The sequence below is a fragment of the Solea senegalensis genome, linkage group LG13, assembly GCF_019176455.1.
Source record: "Solea senegalensis isolate Sse05_10M linkage group LG13, IFAPA_SoseM_1, whole genome shotgun sequence".
In the NCBI taxonomy this organism is placed as follows: domain Eukaryota; kingdom Metazoa; phylum Chordata; class Actinopteri; order Pleuronectiformes; family Soleidae; genus Solea; species Solea senegalensis.
The window spans coordinates 16,943,746-16,964,011 of NC_058033.1; the positions used below are offsets into that span (position 1 = coordinate 16,943,746).

Consider the following 20,266-nt stretch of genomic DNA (forward strand, 5'->3'; position numbering starts at 1 on the left):
AAAGAACATTCCCGCTAGTAGCCAAGTTTTCAGTGGGTTGGCAGAGTCAGCGCTGAGATGTGTCAGTACCTCATACTTACATACTCATACCTCAAAATACCTGAACTATCCCTTTAAGATCTAAGTGAAGATACTGTCAGATACTGATTGATTGAGGTGTGTCTCCTCTGCAGCAGCTAACTCCTACACAGAGGCCTGCACTCCATCATGGCAGTCTGCCTCCATTACAACAGAGAAGACATCTGCCAGACTCCAGTCCAGTGGTTCAAAGGTCAGTTGATCCACAGACATGACGCTCAGTGAAAAAGAGCCACACCAGATTGGTACCATAATGTCCGAGGCTGTGCTGAATTGTAAAACTTTGTTGTTTCCCCCTGTAGAATTTAGCCCAAAGGCAAAATTCCTTTGACCTTGTTCCCCAAATGAGCCTCCCTGTCTCTCTTACCTGCAACAAGCACTCCACAATGGTCAGTGTGTTGACCTCCTCTCCTGCCCGTTTCCCGTCCTCTGCTCCATTTGTGCACAATATCATTCTGTTTTATGTCATCATCTACTGCTTGTGTGCAGCAGCTCCAAGAAAAAAACAAAACTGTTAGAAGATAATCTGTAGGATTAAGTCTGAATTTGTTTGCTTGTATCTTTCTAGATTTTGCTTGTTGAGTTATTAAGTACTTATCCGTAAGATTTTAACCAGGGATGCATGATAATACTATGATCAGCACAATAATCGGCTTAAAAATGTATTATTGGATATCGACAAACATGCCAAAATCCCCTGAATGACTAAAACAGTAGGCTGAATACACTGCTACCTCCTTGACTTGGCGCACTCTACAGCTATTCTTTTTTTTTACATTTATTTATTTTGCACACTGAAGAAAATGCATATCTACATCTGCTGCAACATGAGTATGAAAAATATAACTGAATGACCTCTGAATGAAAAATATGTATATACAGTATATTGGTATCAGTTATCGGCCCAAGCACTCCCGATATATCGGATATTGGCAAAAAGTCCAATATTGTGTATCCGCAATTTTAACTGCAGGTTCAAAGTTAAGACTGTAGTGGTTGACAAGGCTGATACCAGATCAGAGTCTCTATGTCACATTTACAGTAACTTTAAAAAGATTAAATGTAGTATAAGAGAAAAGTCACAGGCTTTTCCTCATGTATGTCCCCACTTAAAGTTTTCAATCCTGTAATTACAGCAACAGCAAACCAAGCAGCAGCAGCAGCAGCAGCAGCAGCAACAGCAGCAACAGCAGCAGCAGCAGCAGAAGCAGCAGTCTTCGTCCATGTATCAGCTGCAGGAGCCTCAGCTCGGCATCATGAACCAGCTGAAGGAGCAGCTGGAGGAGAGGACACGGATTCTGCAGGCCGACATTAAGACACAGCAGCAGGAGCTGCATGACATCAAGGAGAAACTTCAGCTGGCTAACATCCAGGTAACACCAATGCCTCTCATGCCAGTCTGAAAGAAACATGAAATGGTTAATGTCTGGGTTATCGGCCACTGCATTTCAATACAATCTCGTAAAGGAAAAAAAATCTGATTACAGATCAGATTCCCAGACTATATTCCCAGAAAATCATCCAAATTTCTCATTACATGTTTGAGTTGGGCTGCTCACAAACAGATGTGGTTTAAACGTAACTTCCTTGTTGGAGAAGATACGGATAAAGAGATTTAATCTACCAAAGTATGTGAATGAAGTGCACTTATTCAAGTTAACTAAGCTTATAATATTAGTCTCATGTATATTCTTGCTGTTTGGAAAAGTCAACATGTTACCAAACCCCTAAATGTCATGATGGAATGACGCCACCAAGAGGCAAACACTAACCAGTTCAGCAGCAAGTTCTCTCATGACCTACATAACAGACAGAGAGAAGATTCTTCCGTCCTGTCGTAATGTTTGGTTAGTAAAGCCCAGTGATTTCATGTCTTTGCCTCCTGAGTGTGAAGGCAACATGAGCCACACACACACATTTTCCTGCAACGTGTTACCAGAGTGTTACCTCCACCAACTGTGTCAGACACACTACTGTGTACTAGAATGCACATAACACCTTTCACCTGTGTGTGTGTGTGTGTGTGTTAGATGTTGTTACAGCAGCCTGTCAATGACTTTGGCCCAGCCCAGCAGCAGCAGCAGCAGCCGCCGCAGCCGCCTCAGCAGCAGCAGCAGCAGGGCCCGGGCAGTGTGACCCAGCACAACCAGGCAGGGGTCATCAGACAATTGTCAGGCCCTCAGCCCAAAGCAGCAGGCTGTGGGGCCCACTCTTCATCCCCACACTCACTCCTGAGAGAGAACAGCTCTCCCTTGGCAACACAGGTGAAAATGCAAATCTACAGACAAGACGAGAAAGATTACAGTGGAGCATTCGTGCCATACTGAAGAAAAAATGTTACAACAACAAGGTCGTCATATCACGAGAATAGAGTTAAAGAAGAGAATGTAGTATTATTACAAGATAAAAAGTGTAATTATGAAAAAAATTATGAGAATAAAGTCATGATATGACAAGAAGTTAACCAGTTGTGAAATTTCAAAACTTAATTTGTGAGGTGATGGTTAAATGGTTAATTCTATTGTTTTTAAATGTTTTAACCAGCATTGCTGTGTGTGTTTCCTGTGTTTGAGTACAGGTGCAGCAGAGGATTGCTCGAGGCGGGCAGGTGTCAGTGAGTCTGCCTGTACAGACCAACACCAGTCTGACCATGCCGTTCTACAGTAACCCCATGATGTTCTCTCAGACCAACACCAGACCTGTGCAGGACGCAAACCAAAGACACACAGACACTGAGTTCAACCAGGAAGGACAGCTACGGTGAGTTCTTACACACACTGAAAACAGATTTTCTCCATCATCTTCTTACTGTGAGCAGCTGGATTGTACATGACCACTGTTGTTTTACTTTATGAGATTTTGGATAGGAAAACCTGATTCTGAGACTCTCTATTCAGCATCTTTTCATGCTTTTCCTCAGATTTATGTTGTCCTTATGTTGAAAGTAAATACGTCTGATCAGTTAATTATGAATCAATCAATACATACATTAAGCTTTCAAAGAAAACTTAACTATATCAACCCTTAAATCACAATCATCTGTCAGAAAAATCCTCAGTTTGGTCATTTATTAATGTCTTTCTTTCTTTTCTTTTTTTTGAATTGCGCAGCATGCTTCTCAACCAACCAATGCAGACGCTGGTTCCTACAAGCACTGTCAATTCACAGCCTTCCCAGTGCAACATGGGCCTCTCCCAAGCCATGTGAGGACACGCACACACACATTACATTGATTTACATTTATAGATTTAGGTCCCCACAACATGAGTAATACCTGGAACACACACACACACCATGTCTGAGCTCTACATTGTTCCCTCCCCACAGATACACGCTGGAGCAGCAGATCATTGCCCCCTCGTTCTCCATGCAACAGGTCAACTGCAACGCCGTCCTGGTGCCGTCTCCGGTCTTCACGTCCCCAATCATGTTCCCACACAACAGTTTCATCTCCCCCCAGTCCCAGTCAGCGTACCACACCCAGCCGCAGGCCTCGCAGCACTCCCTGCAGCTGCAGCAGTCCCAGCAGTTCTTTCAGGTATGACCGCCACCTGCTCTGCAGCTGCATGGCCAAGTTGTTTGACTTCACATTTCATATTCAGTGATACATGTCATGTATAATAATTGTAGGCATTATGCTGCCTCTGAATCCTTTAGTTACCATAGCAACAACCTAGCCTGCCATTTCCACACATGTCTGTGATACATTGAGTGATGTAATGCAAGATTCATCAGGTCTGATATTAAAGGGATAGTTCAGTGTGGTTGAGTGAAGCATTGACCACTGAGAACCAGCTTATGAAGTAGACGCTCACTCTCCGGGGACACTAGGAAAAACAGATTTTAGTCACTTACAACTCACACTCACCTAATGAAAACTACACCTGCTTAAGTCTGTGATATCTTAAAAACATGTTTACTAATTTATTGTTTCGCTGCTCTATGGACTTTAGTGCAGGGAGTGAGTGGTGAACAAACGTCTGAAAAGTCTGAAGGCAGACATGTTCTTAAGCTATCAAAGACTTAATCTGGTGTAGATTAGGTGAGTTTTGGTAAGTGGGCCAAATTAGTTTTTCCTTGTGTCCCTGAGGGCAAGCATCCATCTCTCAAGCTGGTTCTCGGTGCAGGGGAGTGCACAGTGACTATATGTCAGTACCTCATACACACTCTCTTCAAAAATCTGACCTATCCCTTTAACATTCAGAGATAGTGTTCATGTAAACATATGTATATGTGTATACATATATATATATATATATATGTATATATATATACATATATATATACATATTATATTGGCAGGAGTTTGAGAAAATAGAAGTATATTCAAATTTTCTTTTGTCAACAGATGACTCAAGGACTTGTACCCAGTGGGTCTACTCCAGCATTCTTACACACCACTAATGTCCCACAGCAAAGCACTGTGGGATACATCCAGCAACAGCCGCAAACACAGCAACTACCACAAGCGCAGCAGCAGCAGCAAAGGCAATACCAACATTCCCAAAACCAGACTGGCAGTGTTTCAGACTTCAGAAATATGCTCACTCGGTAGCGCTGTGGACTGCTCTAGCGTGGCGCGCTCCCCTCTGTGTTGTTGCGTCGTAGGCGGCAGCACACTGTGGCATTTCAAGTCGAAGTTGACGTCAAGTTCCGCTGCAGAAACGCTTGAAAAGTGGGGAAAAGGCTTAAAGCCTTCACCTTTGATGTGAAGCAGCCTGACGAGAAGAAGGAGTGGAATTGAAAAGAAGCCACGAGCAGAGGCGGCTCTGAGCTGCAGGAGACTGAGGACAGTCTGAGGTTCTGGGTCACGGCATGCTCACTCATCCATGAAAGACACTGCTGAGACATGTCAATTATCAGAAACTCTCAAGAAGACAGTCACATGTTTACATGTGGATATGTTGATCCAACACAGAGAGTTTCCTTTCAAGTGTCAGTTTGCACTTTTGTAACCGCCTCCCACCCTAAAGTAGAATATTTATTTCTTCACTAATAATGGATCAGTTCTTCAGCCCCACACAGTGACCTGAGCTCAGCGCTGGTCAGAGTTTTAGCTCTCGTGAGAAGGAGAAACAGGCAGCTGACATATATACGCGTCTGACGCTTGGTGCTAAAGGTAGCTATCAGAGGTTAGCAGAGCAGTGTCGGTCATGTCTAACTACGAGGGAAGAGTTGTTAATGTTGCTATGGTGATGTGATTGCACTTTCTCTGACAAAAAGAGGAGAAAACAGCCTTGTTTGTGAGGCATATATATAATTATATGCACACTTGTCACTTCCTGGTTTTTCTCAAAGCTAGCGCGAGTATTTCTGGTAAGCTGTCAGCCAAAGATGCAGCGATGAAGAGGTGGTGTCTGCAGAGGTTCACCAAGTTGCTGAAATGTATTGAGCATTTAAGGCCATGTTGAATCCCTCAGAGCTAATTACTAAAACAAGTACTGAAAGACATTATAAACATTTTCCCTCAAAGGTCCAATTTTCCCCTTAACTGACCGAAGCACAGGGGGCTCAAATGACCTGGGGGCCTCTGAGTGTCTCGTTTGGTCAGTAGGGGGCCAGTCAAGTCAAAAAAAAGGCAGACTTTTTGAAAAAAAGGCATCAAAATAAGTATGATACTTGCCATAATTTCAAAATAAAAGTGGAACAACAAATAGTTCACAATATCAATGTATTTATGATGCAAAATTAATCTATTAATCAAAACAAACCCATAGAGAAATAACTCATCATAACTTAATATTCAGTGTCGGGCCACATGTGACTATGAGACCTCTGATTTAGCAGCAGTTCTAAGTGATGCTCCGTGCATGTCGTCGGTTAGCGAGCACCTGCTTGTGTAATGTGTTATGACCGGCTGACACTCACACTGCCACTTGTTTGCTGAACACTGAACAAAGCTGAAAATTCCTTAAGTTTGACGTGACACGGCGCTCCTATGTTGTCCCCGTTTAGACCTGGTATCAGCAACAATGACTGTTCACACCTGGAGTACATCATGTTTGTATATATAAGTATATGAGACAAGAGGAAGTGAGTGAAGCAAAGCACAGCGTGCACTGCTGTGACATGGGATCAGATCATAACTTTAAGGAGGAAAAATAGATCATGTTGATTAGTGTTAAAGGTCCAGTATGTAAGAATTAGTCACGTCTCATCTTGAAACAATATAAGGACTCCCTCACTGTTCCGTCCCATTCTAATGCATGTAAGGCCCGTTTTGCGCTGCTGCAGCGTTCCACGTGTTTCATCTCTGCTGCCATGGTAACACATTAGAGCTGTCTCAAGCGTGTCTATTTTTGAGTTGCAGCTGTCTGGCCTATTTTTCACTTCCCAGCAAAAACAAGATACTTTTTTCAATAAGGTAGTTTTGATTGGCCTAACTTGTTTCAAGACTTTTTCATTTTCGTACCCTCACATAGCTGTTTCACGTTCTACCCAGGATACCCAAATTCAGCTTAAATAAATTAGATTTTTTGTGGGGATTTGCTTGTGTTTATGTTGTCTTTCTCCAGATATAAAAGCTTCCTACTCCTGCAAACACTTTATTCTGATTTCATGACGACAGAACTTTTTTTTTATGGCACAAATCAAATCATGAGTCAGGAAATGAAATTGTGAGTTTCTGAAAGATTCACACCTCGAGAGAAAAGATCTTCTACCAGCATGATTACACAAAACTGACAGCTCTTATTGTAATGTTTGTGTCAAAAACATAAATATTCTATCTTTTGAACTACTTTAGTACCCATGCACTCTCTCTCTCTCTCTCTCCCATGTGTGTGGACGCGGCATTTAACCACACAAACCAAATACACATACTTATGGACCATAAACCATTAATGTCACACAATCTACCTATAATGTTACAGCATTCAAAGCTGAACTTCACAGCTGAACTCTTGTGATGGGTTCACTCAGGGCGGATGTTAATACCAGGTCTGAATGGGGTGAAATATAGCGACTCATTGGAGATGCTTGTCTTTATTGCTTTGGGTCTTAATTGCTGTGGGACATGCAGCGGTGGGATGACTATCATATCTAACAGGAGTTGTGTTAGTCGTCCAGCTGTAACACTGGGGAAGTGGCAAGAGGGCGAGGATAGAGGGGTTTCCTTCGATAATTCGAGTTTTGAAGTGTGCGAGTGAAGACGCGGTGATGAGCGTGACCCCGCTGACCTCTGTATCATGAGCCTTGAAGCAAACAGAGAGGGGGTAGGGTATAAATGTGTGCCTTTAACCGTGGTCCACGTCTATGGTGCGGTTTGCTGGTTTTGTCTGACGATGGCTTTAAAAATGCAGCTCAGGTCCATTTGGAATACAAATGATATTTTCATAGGTCCTAATTTATTCTTTTCCACCCTCAGATCAAGACAGAAGCTATTTAGATTTATATAGGATATCGTATAAAGACATTATATACCTGATACATTTTGCACCCTCAACACCTGGAGGTCCACACTCTGTGTGAATGAAGACTTTCTGTAATCATTGTATATCTGATAAAGCAAATTATTTAACTATTTACTGAAACCTTATTGTCATGAAATGATTTCATTTTATTTATTCCAGATGTATTTTAAACTATATGTCTGATAATAAACTAGTTTTTATTTTATTTGATTGATTTTATGCATTCATTTAGTCATTGAAAGGTCAACACTGGTCTGTGCTGCGAGAACAAAGGACTCACCTCATCAAATCTATGCTGAATGCTGAAGTAGCAGCAGTGGATCCACAACTCCTGTTTGCTCTGCATCAGTTACCGTCTGAAAAGTTTGTATAATGGCAAGATAAAGGGGCAAACATATCCTTAAGAGTCTTTAGTTAAGAGGCTACAGCTTTTCCTCCATGCTCTCGGTGTCCCACTATGAGTCACAGTGTCATGCAGCTACAGTTGAAACGCCTGGACTATCCCTTACATGTTTAATCCCATCATGGGTGAATCACCTGCGACCTGTCCTTGATCTGAAGACTTCACAAACTCAAAATCAGAGATGATTTGGAAGATTCTGAGTGGACCTTGTTTTCAGCTCCAGGAAATGAGTTTGCTTCAGTCACATCACGAGTGCTCCAACATTTACAAGCCAAGAACACACTTTTTTCAAGCGTAAATAAACCCTTAAATCATTTTTCCAGGTGTTATCCAGTGTGTAGTGGGCATCTAGTAATCTTATCTGGGTGCAAATAGTCACAGTGTATTGGCTATTTTAGTCCATGCTTGCATCACTGCATCTGGTCCCAGACTCCGCCCCCCTTTTTTTGAAAAACAAAACAAAACAAAATGAAAGACATCGCAGATGTGATAAAGGTTTAGATGCATTACCTCGTGCATAAACTCATCAGCCCGACATCAGAGGATCACAGGCATGATAACGCAGTACTGACCAATGACAAACCACGATCAGTTTAGTATCAGTCGACAAACAAACTCAACATTCATGATTTGTAGTCACTTCTGTTCAAAACTTCCCTTCCTGTGTGAGTCTTCTGACTCTAGCTCTCGTGTTGCTTTGTCTTTTGAGACAGGTTTATGTTGGTTTGTTGATCTTTCACCGTCTTATCAGCGCTCGTCCCCGCGCTCCTAATCTCAAACAGGCAGTATGAACACATACAGTAGGTGCAGATATGACACCGTGGACCTCAAGGTCTGGATGGTGCCGGTGGAAACAGATTGCCACTTGAACTGAACAAGCTTTCATTCTCAACCCTATGTCAACTGACAGGTCACCAGTCCATCACAGGGCAAACACACAGAGGTGAACAACCGATCACTCTCTCATTTACACCTACGGTCAGTTTAGAGTGTTCACCTCTGCAGGTTTTTGACTGTGAGAATCAGGAGAAACCCACGTGCACATGTGGAGAACATGCAAACTCCACACACTCACAACTCCACCTCACTGCCTGTCAACCACGTGTGGAGTAAAAAGAAAAGAAATAAAGGAGAGGAAAGTCTTACGGCGGTTTGAAGAGTTCACAAAATAACCTGCAAATAAATAGAACCACAAACATTGCATTTGATGTGCTAAGGCCTTTACAGCTCGATCTGTAGCATCGCTGGAGACTCTGACCAATCACAGAGCAGTTCAGACTAACTGCTCCTCCCTCATCCAGCGCACTCTGCATATCCTCACTTGAGCGATCACCCTGTGATGTCACCGACTGCAGCCTTGACTGCACTTCGCTCCATTCAAACTATGTGCAATGTCAATTTGAAAAAAAAGTGAATGTTAATTTATACGGTTTGAAATGTATATAGAGTTGAAGATGATATGGAAGCAGCAACGACATGTAAGATGCCACAGACGACAACACTGATTTGCTTTATTATGACATTTATTTAAATGTTTTTTGACTGAAGACATTATTGCAAAAGTGCTTGAGCAGATTATCACCCAGTGGTAATAAGAATTCCTTCTTGAATCTTTATCATCGTCATGACATGGAGAGGGTTGAGCTCCAGCTGTGGACGAATCAGCAGAATGTTTGGATCTATGGAGCGCCATTTGATGTGCTTTCTGTTGTTGTTGTAAATAATCCATCTGCTTAGTCACTACAGTTTTTCGTTATCGCTGAGTCATGAAAGGAAACAGAAGTTGATGCATTTTTGTCATGTATTTTTTTTTTATTTAAGCATCAAGTGTCTGTTTTTGAAGGTGTGTGAGTTTAATCACATTTGTACACACACACAAACACACACACACACTCAGCCCTTTGTTGTTTCATACAAAAAACATTGAATATATTGTATAAAAAAAAGGTCTAGACTACATAATTGTTTAATTTATATGTCCAAAAGATGAAATATGTATGTTACATGATTTTAAAATGAAAGTGATTTTGTAACAGATAATGAAGTGTCTTATTAAAAGAAGGTATTTTTTGTGCTTAATTTGGTGTTTGTACAGTCACTTCTCGCTTGTTTCTGTCACTGTATTAATTATCAAACGAAGCTTTAAAACTAAATTAATATTCTTTAAATTTACATTCCAAAATATACCTTGATATTATTCTATACTGAAATATTTTCAAATCAACCAGGATACTGATTTGAAAATTGCTATTCTGAGTATGTTTCTCAGCTGTGTGTTCTTAAAGGGTTAGTTCAGGATTTTTAAAGTGTGGTTGTAATGACACAGAGTCTCTGTAAACTTGGCTGCCAACAGGCACATAAGGAAAAACTCTAAACCAATAGACTCTATGATCTCTTAATAAGACATTTTCCACTTTATCTCACGGTTAAACAGCCTTTTTTTGACTGTAAATTTAAGTTTGTAAACTCCTAGGCTGCATTTAATATTTCCTGTTTGTGATAAACCTGTTATGGTTTATTTAACCATTTCACTACCTTCCAATCTCAAAGCACTACTCTAAGTGTTGTGTGACAAGTAATCAGAATTTACAAATATGAAAAGACAGGAGGTGGGTGGGAGGTGTAGCCGTTAGCTGACAGAAACATCCGTCACTCTGTAAACCTTGTTGATCAGGGCTTCCACCTTATCTCCTCCTAGATGGCAAAGATCAAGGACACACACGATGTGCGTGTCCTCCAGCTCGCTGGCGGTCGCCAAGATGTCCTCTGCAAGGACGAGACAAAACAGCAGGATCCTGAATATGGCGTCATGTTATAGTGAGTGAAGGCTGCTCCCTGTGAGGTGTCTGCTGCTGTCCTACCTGGCTCAGGAGCAGCTGAATCACTGTGGTCGTCTCTGAGAGGGCAGAGGAAGCCTGAAGAAAGGCAGGACAGCATTGTGTTGCCATGGGGATCCTGGGGAAGTCCTATAGCCCTGGGCTCATCAGCACTCACCACAGGAAAATACGCAGCATCAACAGCTATCTGCTTATTAATGCCTGACAGGAAGATAAAAGACAAAACAGTGTGGAAAAGTGAGAAATCTCAGTAATTCAAACAAGATGTAACATCTGTCGAGTCAATTTAAATCTGTAGTTTACCATGTTTTTGCCTTCAATAGGCAGCTGTGAGAATCATAATTAACCAAACGTGTTATCAGATTGGCCTGAACCAATACTAATACCTGACATTGAATGGAACCAAAGACCATTAAAAAGATGTTTTACTGAAAGGAACCGTCAAGCTGGTTCTCACCACAGGGGGCAAACCACAGGCATGTACAGCACAGTCAGGGCTATTAATGTGTCATCAGCTCATACAAATATATGTATATATACATATATATATATAGCCAGATAGTGGGTATCTACTGTTTCCTATAAGGTCAGTGAATGGTTTGACTTTGTAAGGGAGGTCGTCAGTCAACTAAGAATCGTCATAGAAGCCTGATTTCTGTGTGTGATCCTCTGTAATTCTGGGCTCAGTGCGGCACTAAGATCCAGCAGGACAGCACATGGAAGTCAGAACCAGTCATTCAACATCACATTCAAACTTGTGAAGTACACATAAAAACCTTGAACCTTGAACCTTGAAACTTCTCTCCCCACAAACTCTTCCATTTTCCTCCACTAGCAGTGACAAAGAAGCCATTTTGTGTCTATACACACTGTGATTACCGTATGTTCCTTTTTATACTTATATATATATATATATATATACATATACAACATGTTCTGCACAATGATGAACAATAATAACAACAACAATAATTATGTATAACTATACTATAATAATGTGGGAATGAAATTAAACCCAAACCCTGAAATCCTCACTAGATGTATAATATATGATAATTATGGAAATGGAAATTTCACTCTGATCGTCTCAGCTGAAGCACAAGAATCTCCCGTTTCTATCTTCTTATTCCTTTTGGGTTTGTAGGTATCAGTTAAAAACATGTCTTCTCTGTTCTCCTTGACCCCCGGATGTTCCCTTTAACCGTCTTACCTAATATTGTCACTTGGTAGAATCCTGGACAGACCACAGGTGGGAGAGTGTCAGTGGTTTGCTCTGGTGTCCACCACATTGACTGAAGGTTACTCCAGCGCAGCAGCATGGTCTTCTCATCCGTTGTGAACCTCTGAGAGACACTGTCCTCACAGAGTCCACTCGGCATCAAATGTTCAGACACTTCCTCTCTTTGCTTTGGCCAGCTGCTGCTTTCCCAAGACAAAATGTCAGAACCTGGTGAGAAACATGATAAAGCATCAGACGGGATCACTCGATCAGATCCGGCAGTAAAGGTGCAACTCCAGTAATTTACCCTCATTTGGATTTTGTGACTGTGGACTATGCACCACATCCTGAGCTTCTTCTGATTCAGAGTCTTTGTCTTCCCGCTCTCCTCCGTGTTCTGTGGTTTTTTGTTGTGCTCTTCTGTAGGAGCAAAGACAAATAAGCTTGGGGTGGTGGAAATAACTTCCTGTTAACAAAACAGGATAAATCTTAACTACCTTTTCGGTGTTGTGCCACTGAACTCCAAGGACTGCATGCTTTTCCTGGAAAACATGTTACATTTACAGTGGTTTAGAGCTGCAACTAACGATTATTTTCATAATCGATTAATCTGTCGATTATTTTCTCGATTAATCACTTGGTCCATAAAATATCAGAAAACCTTAAAAAATGTTGATTGGTGTTTGTCAAACCTCAATGATGATGTTCACAAACCAAAATAATTCACTTTTAATGATTTCTTTATTATCCAGAGCAAAGAAATGAAGAAAATATTCACATTTAAGAAGCTGAAACAATCGTAAATCTTGTTTTAATCATGAAAAAAGCTTCAAACCGATTAATCGATTATCAAAATAGTTGTCGATTAATTTAGTCATAGATTCATCATCGATGAATCGATTCTTTGTTTCAGCTCTACAGTGGTTAACAAATTTATTGGACCACCTGTCACAAAAACAAGAAAACATGGATAACAATAATTATTATAGTTTAGCATTAAAAATATAATTTCTGTTAAAGAGCATCTAAATACTACATCTACATATTAACCATTAAATAAACATAAACAATGCTGTTTTAGCTGTGGCTGCAGCTGTGGCTTTGTGGTGGTGGTCTAATTAAATTGTTAACCACTGTATATCACATTAGATATTACGTTAACCCAAATTTAATTTAACCGTGAATCAATGCGTTCAATCAAACCTGGTATGAATTCTTCTTTTCCTTCTGCTAGGTGAGATTTCCTCAGTCTGCTCGGCTGCTGAGGGCTGACTGTGTGTGTCTGCTACACACATAACAGTAGAAACGTCTGACAGCTGCAGAAAAAAAGAGGTGACTTTAATGTTTATTGATCCTTAACCTAGAACAAGATGCTATGAATGTCTTTTTTTTTTTTACCTCTCTCTCTTGTGTTTCTTGCGACTGTGCGGTCTTTGGCGTTTTCATGTACGACACTGACGTGATCTGTCCTTGAATTGCCAGTTTTTTGTGTTCCCTATATTGCAGCGTCTCTAACTCTGTCTTCAAATCGGCCGCAGAAACCAGAGGCACTTGAGCTGAAGAACGAGAGGAAAGGACAACGTGGACAAACAAAACAAGTACATTTGATGGTGTAATTCAGAATTTTAAATCCTCAATGTACTGCACTGGACTACAGATTAAGAATTCACTCCACGCAAATAAAATAAAAGAACAATTTCATATTTTTATATCTATGTTTGCAATGGAAGAAGGTGAAGGAGAAAAAGTCTCTCACTGACAAGTGTTGCTCTTTCAGTCATGTCCAGTATTTATGTGACATAATGGTGACTTCTTTTTTTTCGTTCTACCACTAGAGGTCAGTCAATCAAAAACAATAACAGAATAATCAAGAAGCAGAGTGGAATCATGTTCTCCTGTGCATTTGCACTTAACAGGGACGGCAGTAAGCAATTCGTGACAAATGCACACAATTAAATGAAAAACCAAAAGGACAACACACTAGTAGATTCAGTACAAGTAGTACTGAATCTTTCCTTCTTTCCTTTCACTCTGATCTCACCCAGAAATTAGATGATAAAGCAGATAAAACTATTCTATTACTTTGAATAGAAATAAAGATTTCCATGCATTTCAGTGCAACATTTCGGCTTACATTAATCAAGAAAATATATTAGACTCAGATAGAAAGCTTGGTTTTTAAATGCAGAAATGTTACATAATACAGTACATGCAAAAAAGTCTCTATGATATCACTTGCACACAAGCAGGAGGCCCATTGTCTGGTTAGCCAGACAAGGGCTATAACTAACTACTCATTTCATAATGGTTTAATCTATAAATTATTTGTCAAAATAATCGATTCACTTGGTCCATAAAATGTCAGGAAAATGTTAAAAATGGCTCATCCGTGTTTGCCAAACCTCAACAAACCTCAAATGTATGATTTCTTCATTGTATGGAGCATTTGAACCAGAGCTGCAGAACAATTCTGACCTAGATTTTGTTTTTTGCCACCCACAACATATTCTAATTATACGTCAGCACTGGAACAGGTCTCATCATTTTACTGACTGTTTTCAGACATGAATCACTGGAAATGCTCACACATTTGGGTGTGGACACTTAATATGATATGATGAACATGGAGTCTGGGTCATGCATGCAGGAGACAGTGACTCACTGAGATTTCTCTTGTACACAAGGTCAAATTCAAGCACTTTTAAGTTCATTTTGAAAGCTTTTCCAGCACCTTGCATCTGTGGTAAATGAATATATACATACTCAAAATTTCACAGAGTGACCGTATTATTATAGTCAGAGTCACACTCACAAGCGAGGCCCAGACCATTAATTGGACCCATTTAGAGTCCAATTATTATTTATTATATATAAATAAATAAATAAATATTTATTTATATTCTAATATTTTATATTTTAATATCCTTCATCTAACAAGCAAACTATTCAGCCAATAAGATATTTTTGTGAGGAAAAAAAAAATACAGTCAGTATGTCAAGCATTTTTGAGCACACAAAATTCAAGGATTTCAAGCACCTGCCTGAACCCTGCATGTTGTGTTACCACATAGGCTCACATGTACATTTTTCCTGAAATGTCAGTAGGACTCTGGCAGTGAAGTTCCAATTTTACACGCACAAAATCCCTCTGCACAATTTCAGTTAAATGTCCAGACTTGTCTCTGAAGCAAAAATGTTCTGAAACCTGCAAACAACTGTGTTTATCTCCTAACCTGAGGCATCAGCCGTTGACTGTGTGAAAGTCCTCGGGGGGTGAGGGTAGCAGTAATGGCCACCAACAGCCGTCTTTTGTAGGACAACGTTGTCTTTCAGAGTCTTGGTCCACTGGATGAAGCTCTTTACTCTGGGTTCATTTACGTACGGTTGCCCTCTGTGGTAACCTGGAGATGGGTGATATAAGAGTTGAGCTTTCACTGCAGAGACCAGTACTGCCACCACAGTACTATTGTTGCTGCTGTGCTTACCTGAGATGAACATCTCTGTCTCGCAGCTACTTGTAAGGTAAGGCAATGAGCCTTCGACAGGACAAACCCTCATCTGCGTGCAAACCAGGTAGGTCACTGTGGGACGAATGATGATATAGTGAAACAAGTGACGACAGCAGAACAATCACAAAAAACTGGCACAGCGGACTTACTTGGGCAAATAGAATTGAAGATTTCTGGTTGAGAAGAGGAAAAAATCTCTAGGATAAAGGGATGATGAGATGTACCATCCACAGCATGGACCCAACGATACGTCCAATATTTTTCCACAGCTAAGTAATAAAAACATCTCAACATCAATGAAACTGAATTATGATCACAGAGGAAATTTGCCAGCTTTCCTCCAGGCTTTGCAAATGATTGACATGTCATAGCTGAAAGGTAAACATTTCCTACTCATGTTCCCTTTACTCTTGACTCTTTCAACACGGCCAACGAATGTTACCAGTCCAATAACATCACATGCAGAATTGTTGGATAGTTCTTCCAGCCTTGACCTGTAACAACAAGTACAGAGCATGAGGCCATTTCTGGAAGAAAACTGTTCAGAATAATAGGTTGTGCGTGTGCTGCATGCACAGAATAATCATTACAAGCAATCAGTTTTCATTTGTATAGCCCTTTACAACACCCATAAGGTAGCCAAATAGCTTTACATAAAATTATAAAACATACAATGAAATAGCAGATATAAAGCATATATTATAATCAATAGATAGAGCCGGGAAACAAACCCACAACCTTCGAGTTGAAAGACAACTCGCTCTACCACTGAGCTACTGTCGCCCCACTATGAATAGTATAGGTATATTTGTTTAAGCCTATAATCTTTAAATATAATCTTTTTTATTGCCTTAGATTAAACCTTTCATATGTACTTTAGTAAAGGGCCTTGCTTTACAGAGGCCGCCACTAGACCTTTATGCAACAGGGTTGATTCCTTACCTGGTGGTGAACTGGTAGGAAACCTTGGGCAGCCCCCACTGAGGCAGCACACTCTTCTGTGACACTATAGTGATGATTGAAGCTGGGTTGCGAGGGTTCAGGCAGATTTCTTGGAAAAATACATATGGGGTGAGAAGGTGAATGTTCCATGTGTAGAAGGGCTGCGTTATGTGTTATAGCAGAATTGGACCATATTTATAGTCAATTTAATTGGCCCTAACACACATGCACATCCTTCATTTATGGATAAAATTAAAATTAAATTAAAAAGACAATAGAACCAGGTATTATCTGAAATGAAAAATAATAACTGTATTTTAAGATCATGTTATATAGATAATAAACAGTAGATGCTTTTTTTTAGAGTGTATTTACAGTGTACTGTTACTCACAAACAGAGAAACAACCTGTGTGCAGCTTTATATCCCCACATGTCTTGTATGGATATAGAAAAAATATCTAGATATTATTAATAAACCATATCACTCAGCCTTACAAAATATTGATTTGATTTTCTATTGACTAGTGGCTTGTAGGTCTTAGTCTGGATCTGGCTCATATGGTTTAAACCATGACTCTGGTGCTAAATCCTGCAGAATGAAAACCTCAAACTCATAGTGAAAGCAAACTAAATGCATGCGTAAACTATAGAACTGCCTTAAAATATGTGAGGCTTGTATTGAGAAGTTAATGTTCGCAGATGAAAGCATTTGTGCCGTAAAACCTTAAAATGTCATGACCTTGATCAGTGTTTTTTGTCCTTACCGACAGAGGTAAAAGCCTTGATTCTGTGATGGTCCATTTGTGGGCGTGAGCGGTTTGAATAACTCTGCTTCAGGGTGTAGTTCTGAAGGTACAACACTGTGCCCACATTCAGTCTCTGGTAAAACTCTGGACAGAGTTCATTCCAAAGCACAAGGGACATTGTGCCGCTCTGGTCTGCAACTTCAAAGTAGGCCTGAAATACGAGAAAGCATGAGGTGATTACAGGAAAAGATGAAAAGAATTAAGAACATTTATCAGTGAGAAAGTGAGGTCTTAGTTGACATGTACAAATTTAAGATATACGCTTAAATAAATTGAGGACACTTAAAGGGTAATTCAGTTTTTTTTTAAGTGTGGGTGTGTAAGGTACTGATAGTCAGCACTGACCCTGTTTATGCCCTTGGTGTTTAGTTGCTAAAATCTGTTTTTCCTTTTAATCCCCTGTGTTTTCAGTGAGAACAAGCAGAGTCATGTTATGTTTCCATGCCTCATAAAGGCAACCACAAAAACAGCACAAAACAGCTGTGATTTAAACTATGAGTTTAAACATCTGCAAGTTGAAAGTTACCTGGTAAGGAAAATCAATCTTGAGCCCAAACTTGCCATAATATCTTAATCTGGATTTGTGAATTATCTTCACTAGGAGAGGCAAAGGTTTCCATGAGCTTCTGAAGTTTGACTCTAGACTAGAAAGAAGAGTAATCTTGGACACTGTGGAAAAGAAGAGAGTGGAGACAACACATCACTGAGATTGTCTTGAATAAGTAGATATACAGTGGTTTCTAAACATCTCTCGGTCATCAACGTCGTTGGATTCTGGGTACTATAATGTATAAATATAAAGTACGTAGGCCTTAAAACCTAGTTAATTCGTTTTTTAGGCAAAAAGTCCAAATATTATCCAGTATTTAGCTTTGCAGAGCTACAGGATTCCTGTCTATTTGGTTTTAAAAGTTTGAATATAAACCAACTATATTAAAGAAACAAAAGTGAGAATAGCTTCCCATTCACAGCTTCTGATTTGGCAAATCAGGTTCTGCTCGAACACTTCTATACTAAGACTTGTCAAATCTGGACTCACTCATTGCAAACAAACTAGAGAATCATTAAAAACCAATATTTGGATTTGTGAAACCTTTCCCTGCAAGTGAAAACAAAACGGACAAACAAAAAAGGGACATTTCAGCAAGTATATTTAGACAACATGAAACCAGGTCTTGATCAAACCTGGACTCAGTTCTCACAGACAGACTACAGAGTCGGGATAAACTGATATAAATATACTGTATCGATACAATTTACTGAATCGATTTTAATATAATTCACAAGGTCTCAATTCGATTAGATCCATGATTCGATTATATATTATTTGTTATGCTATCTATTTCAATTTCAAAAACATAATTTTCCATCTGTGTAACAATTATTCAGCTTCTGCAAAGGTCATTTAGTCTCTTCAAAAGTGAAATGAACACAATATTGTGCATTGAAGCAAATATACATTTTCTTCACTGTACAAAATCAATTGTCTCTATCTCTAACTGCAGATTTAACATCTGTTAGGTAAATAGCATCTTTTCTGGGTGAAGTGTGAGCTCCATCTCACCGTCCAGTACTGTGTCAGCTGAGGAGGATGCTGAGGTCCAGATGTCTCCCTCTGGATCGTCGTTGTTCCATAGAGGCAGGTAGTGTTTGCGGCTCACCTGAAGGGGAACATCACTCTGCAGCTCCACACTCCTCTCCATGCCCTGCTTGACCAGCAGAGGCAGTGACCTGGCGCCTTTAATCCGGGGCAGGAGGGCAGAGTTCTCTGCACAACATCTGACCTTTTCAATGCAGATGAAGCCGTGTCCCAGTCTCTTCTCGTTGTACACATAAGAGCACTGGGTAATGCTGATGTCAGCACCGGTCCTCAGGGTGTTTGTGTGAACTAGGTGGTTTAAGCAAGGGTGAATGTAGCATTTGGCTCGCCACAGCCCGTCAGTGACAGTCATGTCGTAGCTGTAGCTGTGGGGTCGTTGCTGTTGTCCTTCACTGTGGTCAGATAAATACCTCTGAAGAGTAATGACGGCGACAGGAGCTTCCTCATCTGCCTTTAACGTCAGACTCTGTGTAGAAGACAGTCGCTGTAGTGTCCTCTGCAGGAAGGACGCAGGAGAAACGGCCGAAGAACAGGACGAGCTGTTGTCGTCGGTTGATCTCATGTTAGCGTGTTGGCTAAAAAACGAAAAAGTTCTTCCTGTCAAGTAAGATCAGCGCATTCAAACGATCCCAGCCAAACATTTGTTACTAAGTAAATGTATACGCAGAATCAGTAACTATTACCGTTTTTAATCATTTTAGGAAGAATGTTGACGTCGATAACGAAGTTAAAATGTTACCTCCGTCTGAAACGACACAAATAACGCGGGTGCTGTTTGATTGCGTCACTATTTGTTTTCAACAATAGCGGAAACCATATATAAGCTAACTTTGTATATAAATAAAATTTCTAACATTTAAATATCGCATATTTCAGTCAGTTCTATACACTAACCAGATAATTTATCTAACAAATATATTTTTAAATTCCGCGCTGAGCTGCGGACAGTCGGCTAAAAGTGACGTCACCAAGGCGACAGTTGTTTTGACCGTTGCCATATTGTTAACAAAGTACATCAGTTAGAACAAGACGATGATGATACCAAGATGGAAAAAGAACAGAAATGCCGGGGTTACAATAAAAAATAAAGTAATAATAAGAATTAGACAAATTATAACGTTTTCAATTTTTGCCTTAAAGCCAGCATCAATATTGTAGGTGCACTTACACAGAGTCAGGGGTTTTGTAGGATTATAATCAGGTGAATGATTAACCAGTTACACCGAAAAGGTGCTTGTTATTTTCATATGTATATCAAACACGGTCATTAACTGAAACAGATATAGTAAAACTCAACTGGTACTCTTACTTAAATGTAAGCAAAATCAGCAACTACTGTTTTTGTAAGACGCATTTTAACGTCAACGAAGTGAGAAGACAACACGCCTTTTTACCTCAAGGGAGCAGTAGAGTATTACGCCTGGCCCCTTCCTCAACCGCATGAATGCCATAGTTATTT

At 40.1% G+C, this 20,266-nt stretch overlaps 2 protein-coding genes across 6 annotated transcripts in view; one reads left to right on the forward strand and one right to left on the reverse strand.

Annotated features, from left to right (window-relative positions):
• npas2 (neuronal PAS domain protein 2) overlaps window positions 1-7,695 on the forward strand; it is a 48,694-nt gene extending 40,999 nt beyond the window's left edge. For 2 of the 5 annotated variants that reach the window (XM_044041780.1, XM_044041777.1), the window contains exons 15-22: window positions 174-271; window positions 381-467; window positions 1,215-1,451; window positions 2,109-2,342; window positions 2,657-2,838; window positions 3,189-3,281; window positions 3,406-3,616; window positions 4,427-7,695. In XM_044041780.1, the coding sequence (XP_043897715.1) occupies window positions 174-271; window positions 381-467; window positions 1,215-1,451; window positions 2,109-2,342; window positions 2,657-2,838; window positions 3,189-3,281; window positions 3,406-3,616; window positions 4,427-4,633 (1,349 nt within the window). In that variant the 3' untranslated portion in view covers window positions 4,634-7,695. The remainder of the gene's footprint in view (window positions 1-173; window positions 272-380; window positions 468-1,214; window positions 1,452-2,108; window positions 2,343-2,656; window positions 2,839-3,188; window positions 3,282-3,405; window positions 3,617-4,426) is intronic. The other 3 variants (XM_044041781.1, XM_044041778.1, XM_044041779.1) reach the window with 2 other exon arrangements.
• A 1,989-nt stretch (window positions 7,696-9,684) lies between these two features.
• On the reverse strand, window positions 9,685-19,763 carry radx (RPA1 related single stranded DNA binding protein). Its single transcript, XM_044041782.1, has 15 exons — window positions 18,772-19,763; window positions 17,734-17,876; window positions 17,166-17,358; window positions 16,401-16,509; window positions 15,852-15,952; window positions 15,608-15,727; window positions 15,435-15,530; window positions 15,183-15,350; window positions 13,348-13,505; window positions 13,153-13,265; window positions 12,447-12,491; window positions 12,257-12,369; window positions 11,941-12,177; window positions 10,755-10,931; window positions 9,685-10,659 (listed from the first exon to the last, which is right to left on the reverse strand). Exons 1-15 carry the CDS (start codon window positions 19,367-19,369, stop codon window positions 10,523-10,525), a joined length of 2,508 nt encoding a protein of 835 aa, XP_043897717.1. The 5' UTR covers window positions 19,370-19,763; the 3' UTR covers window positions 9,685-10,522.
• Between the last annotated feature and the right edge of the window lie 503 nt (window positions 19,764-20,266).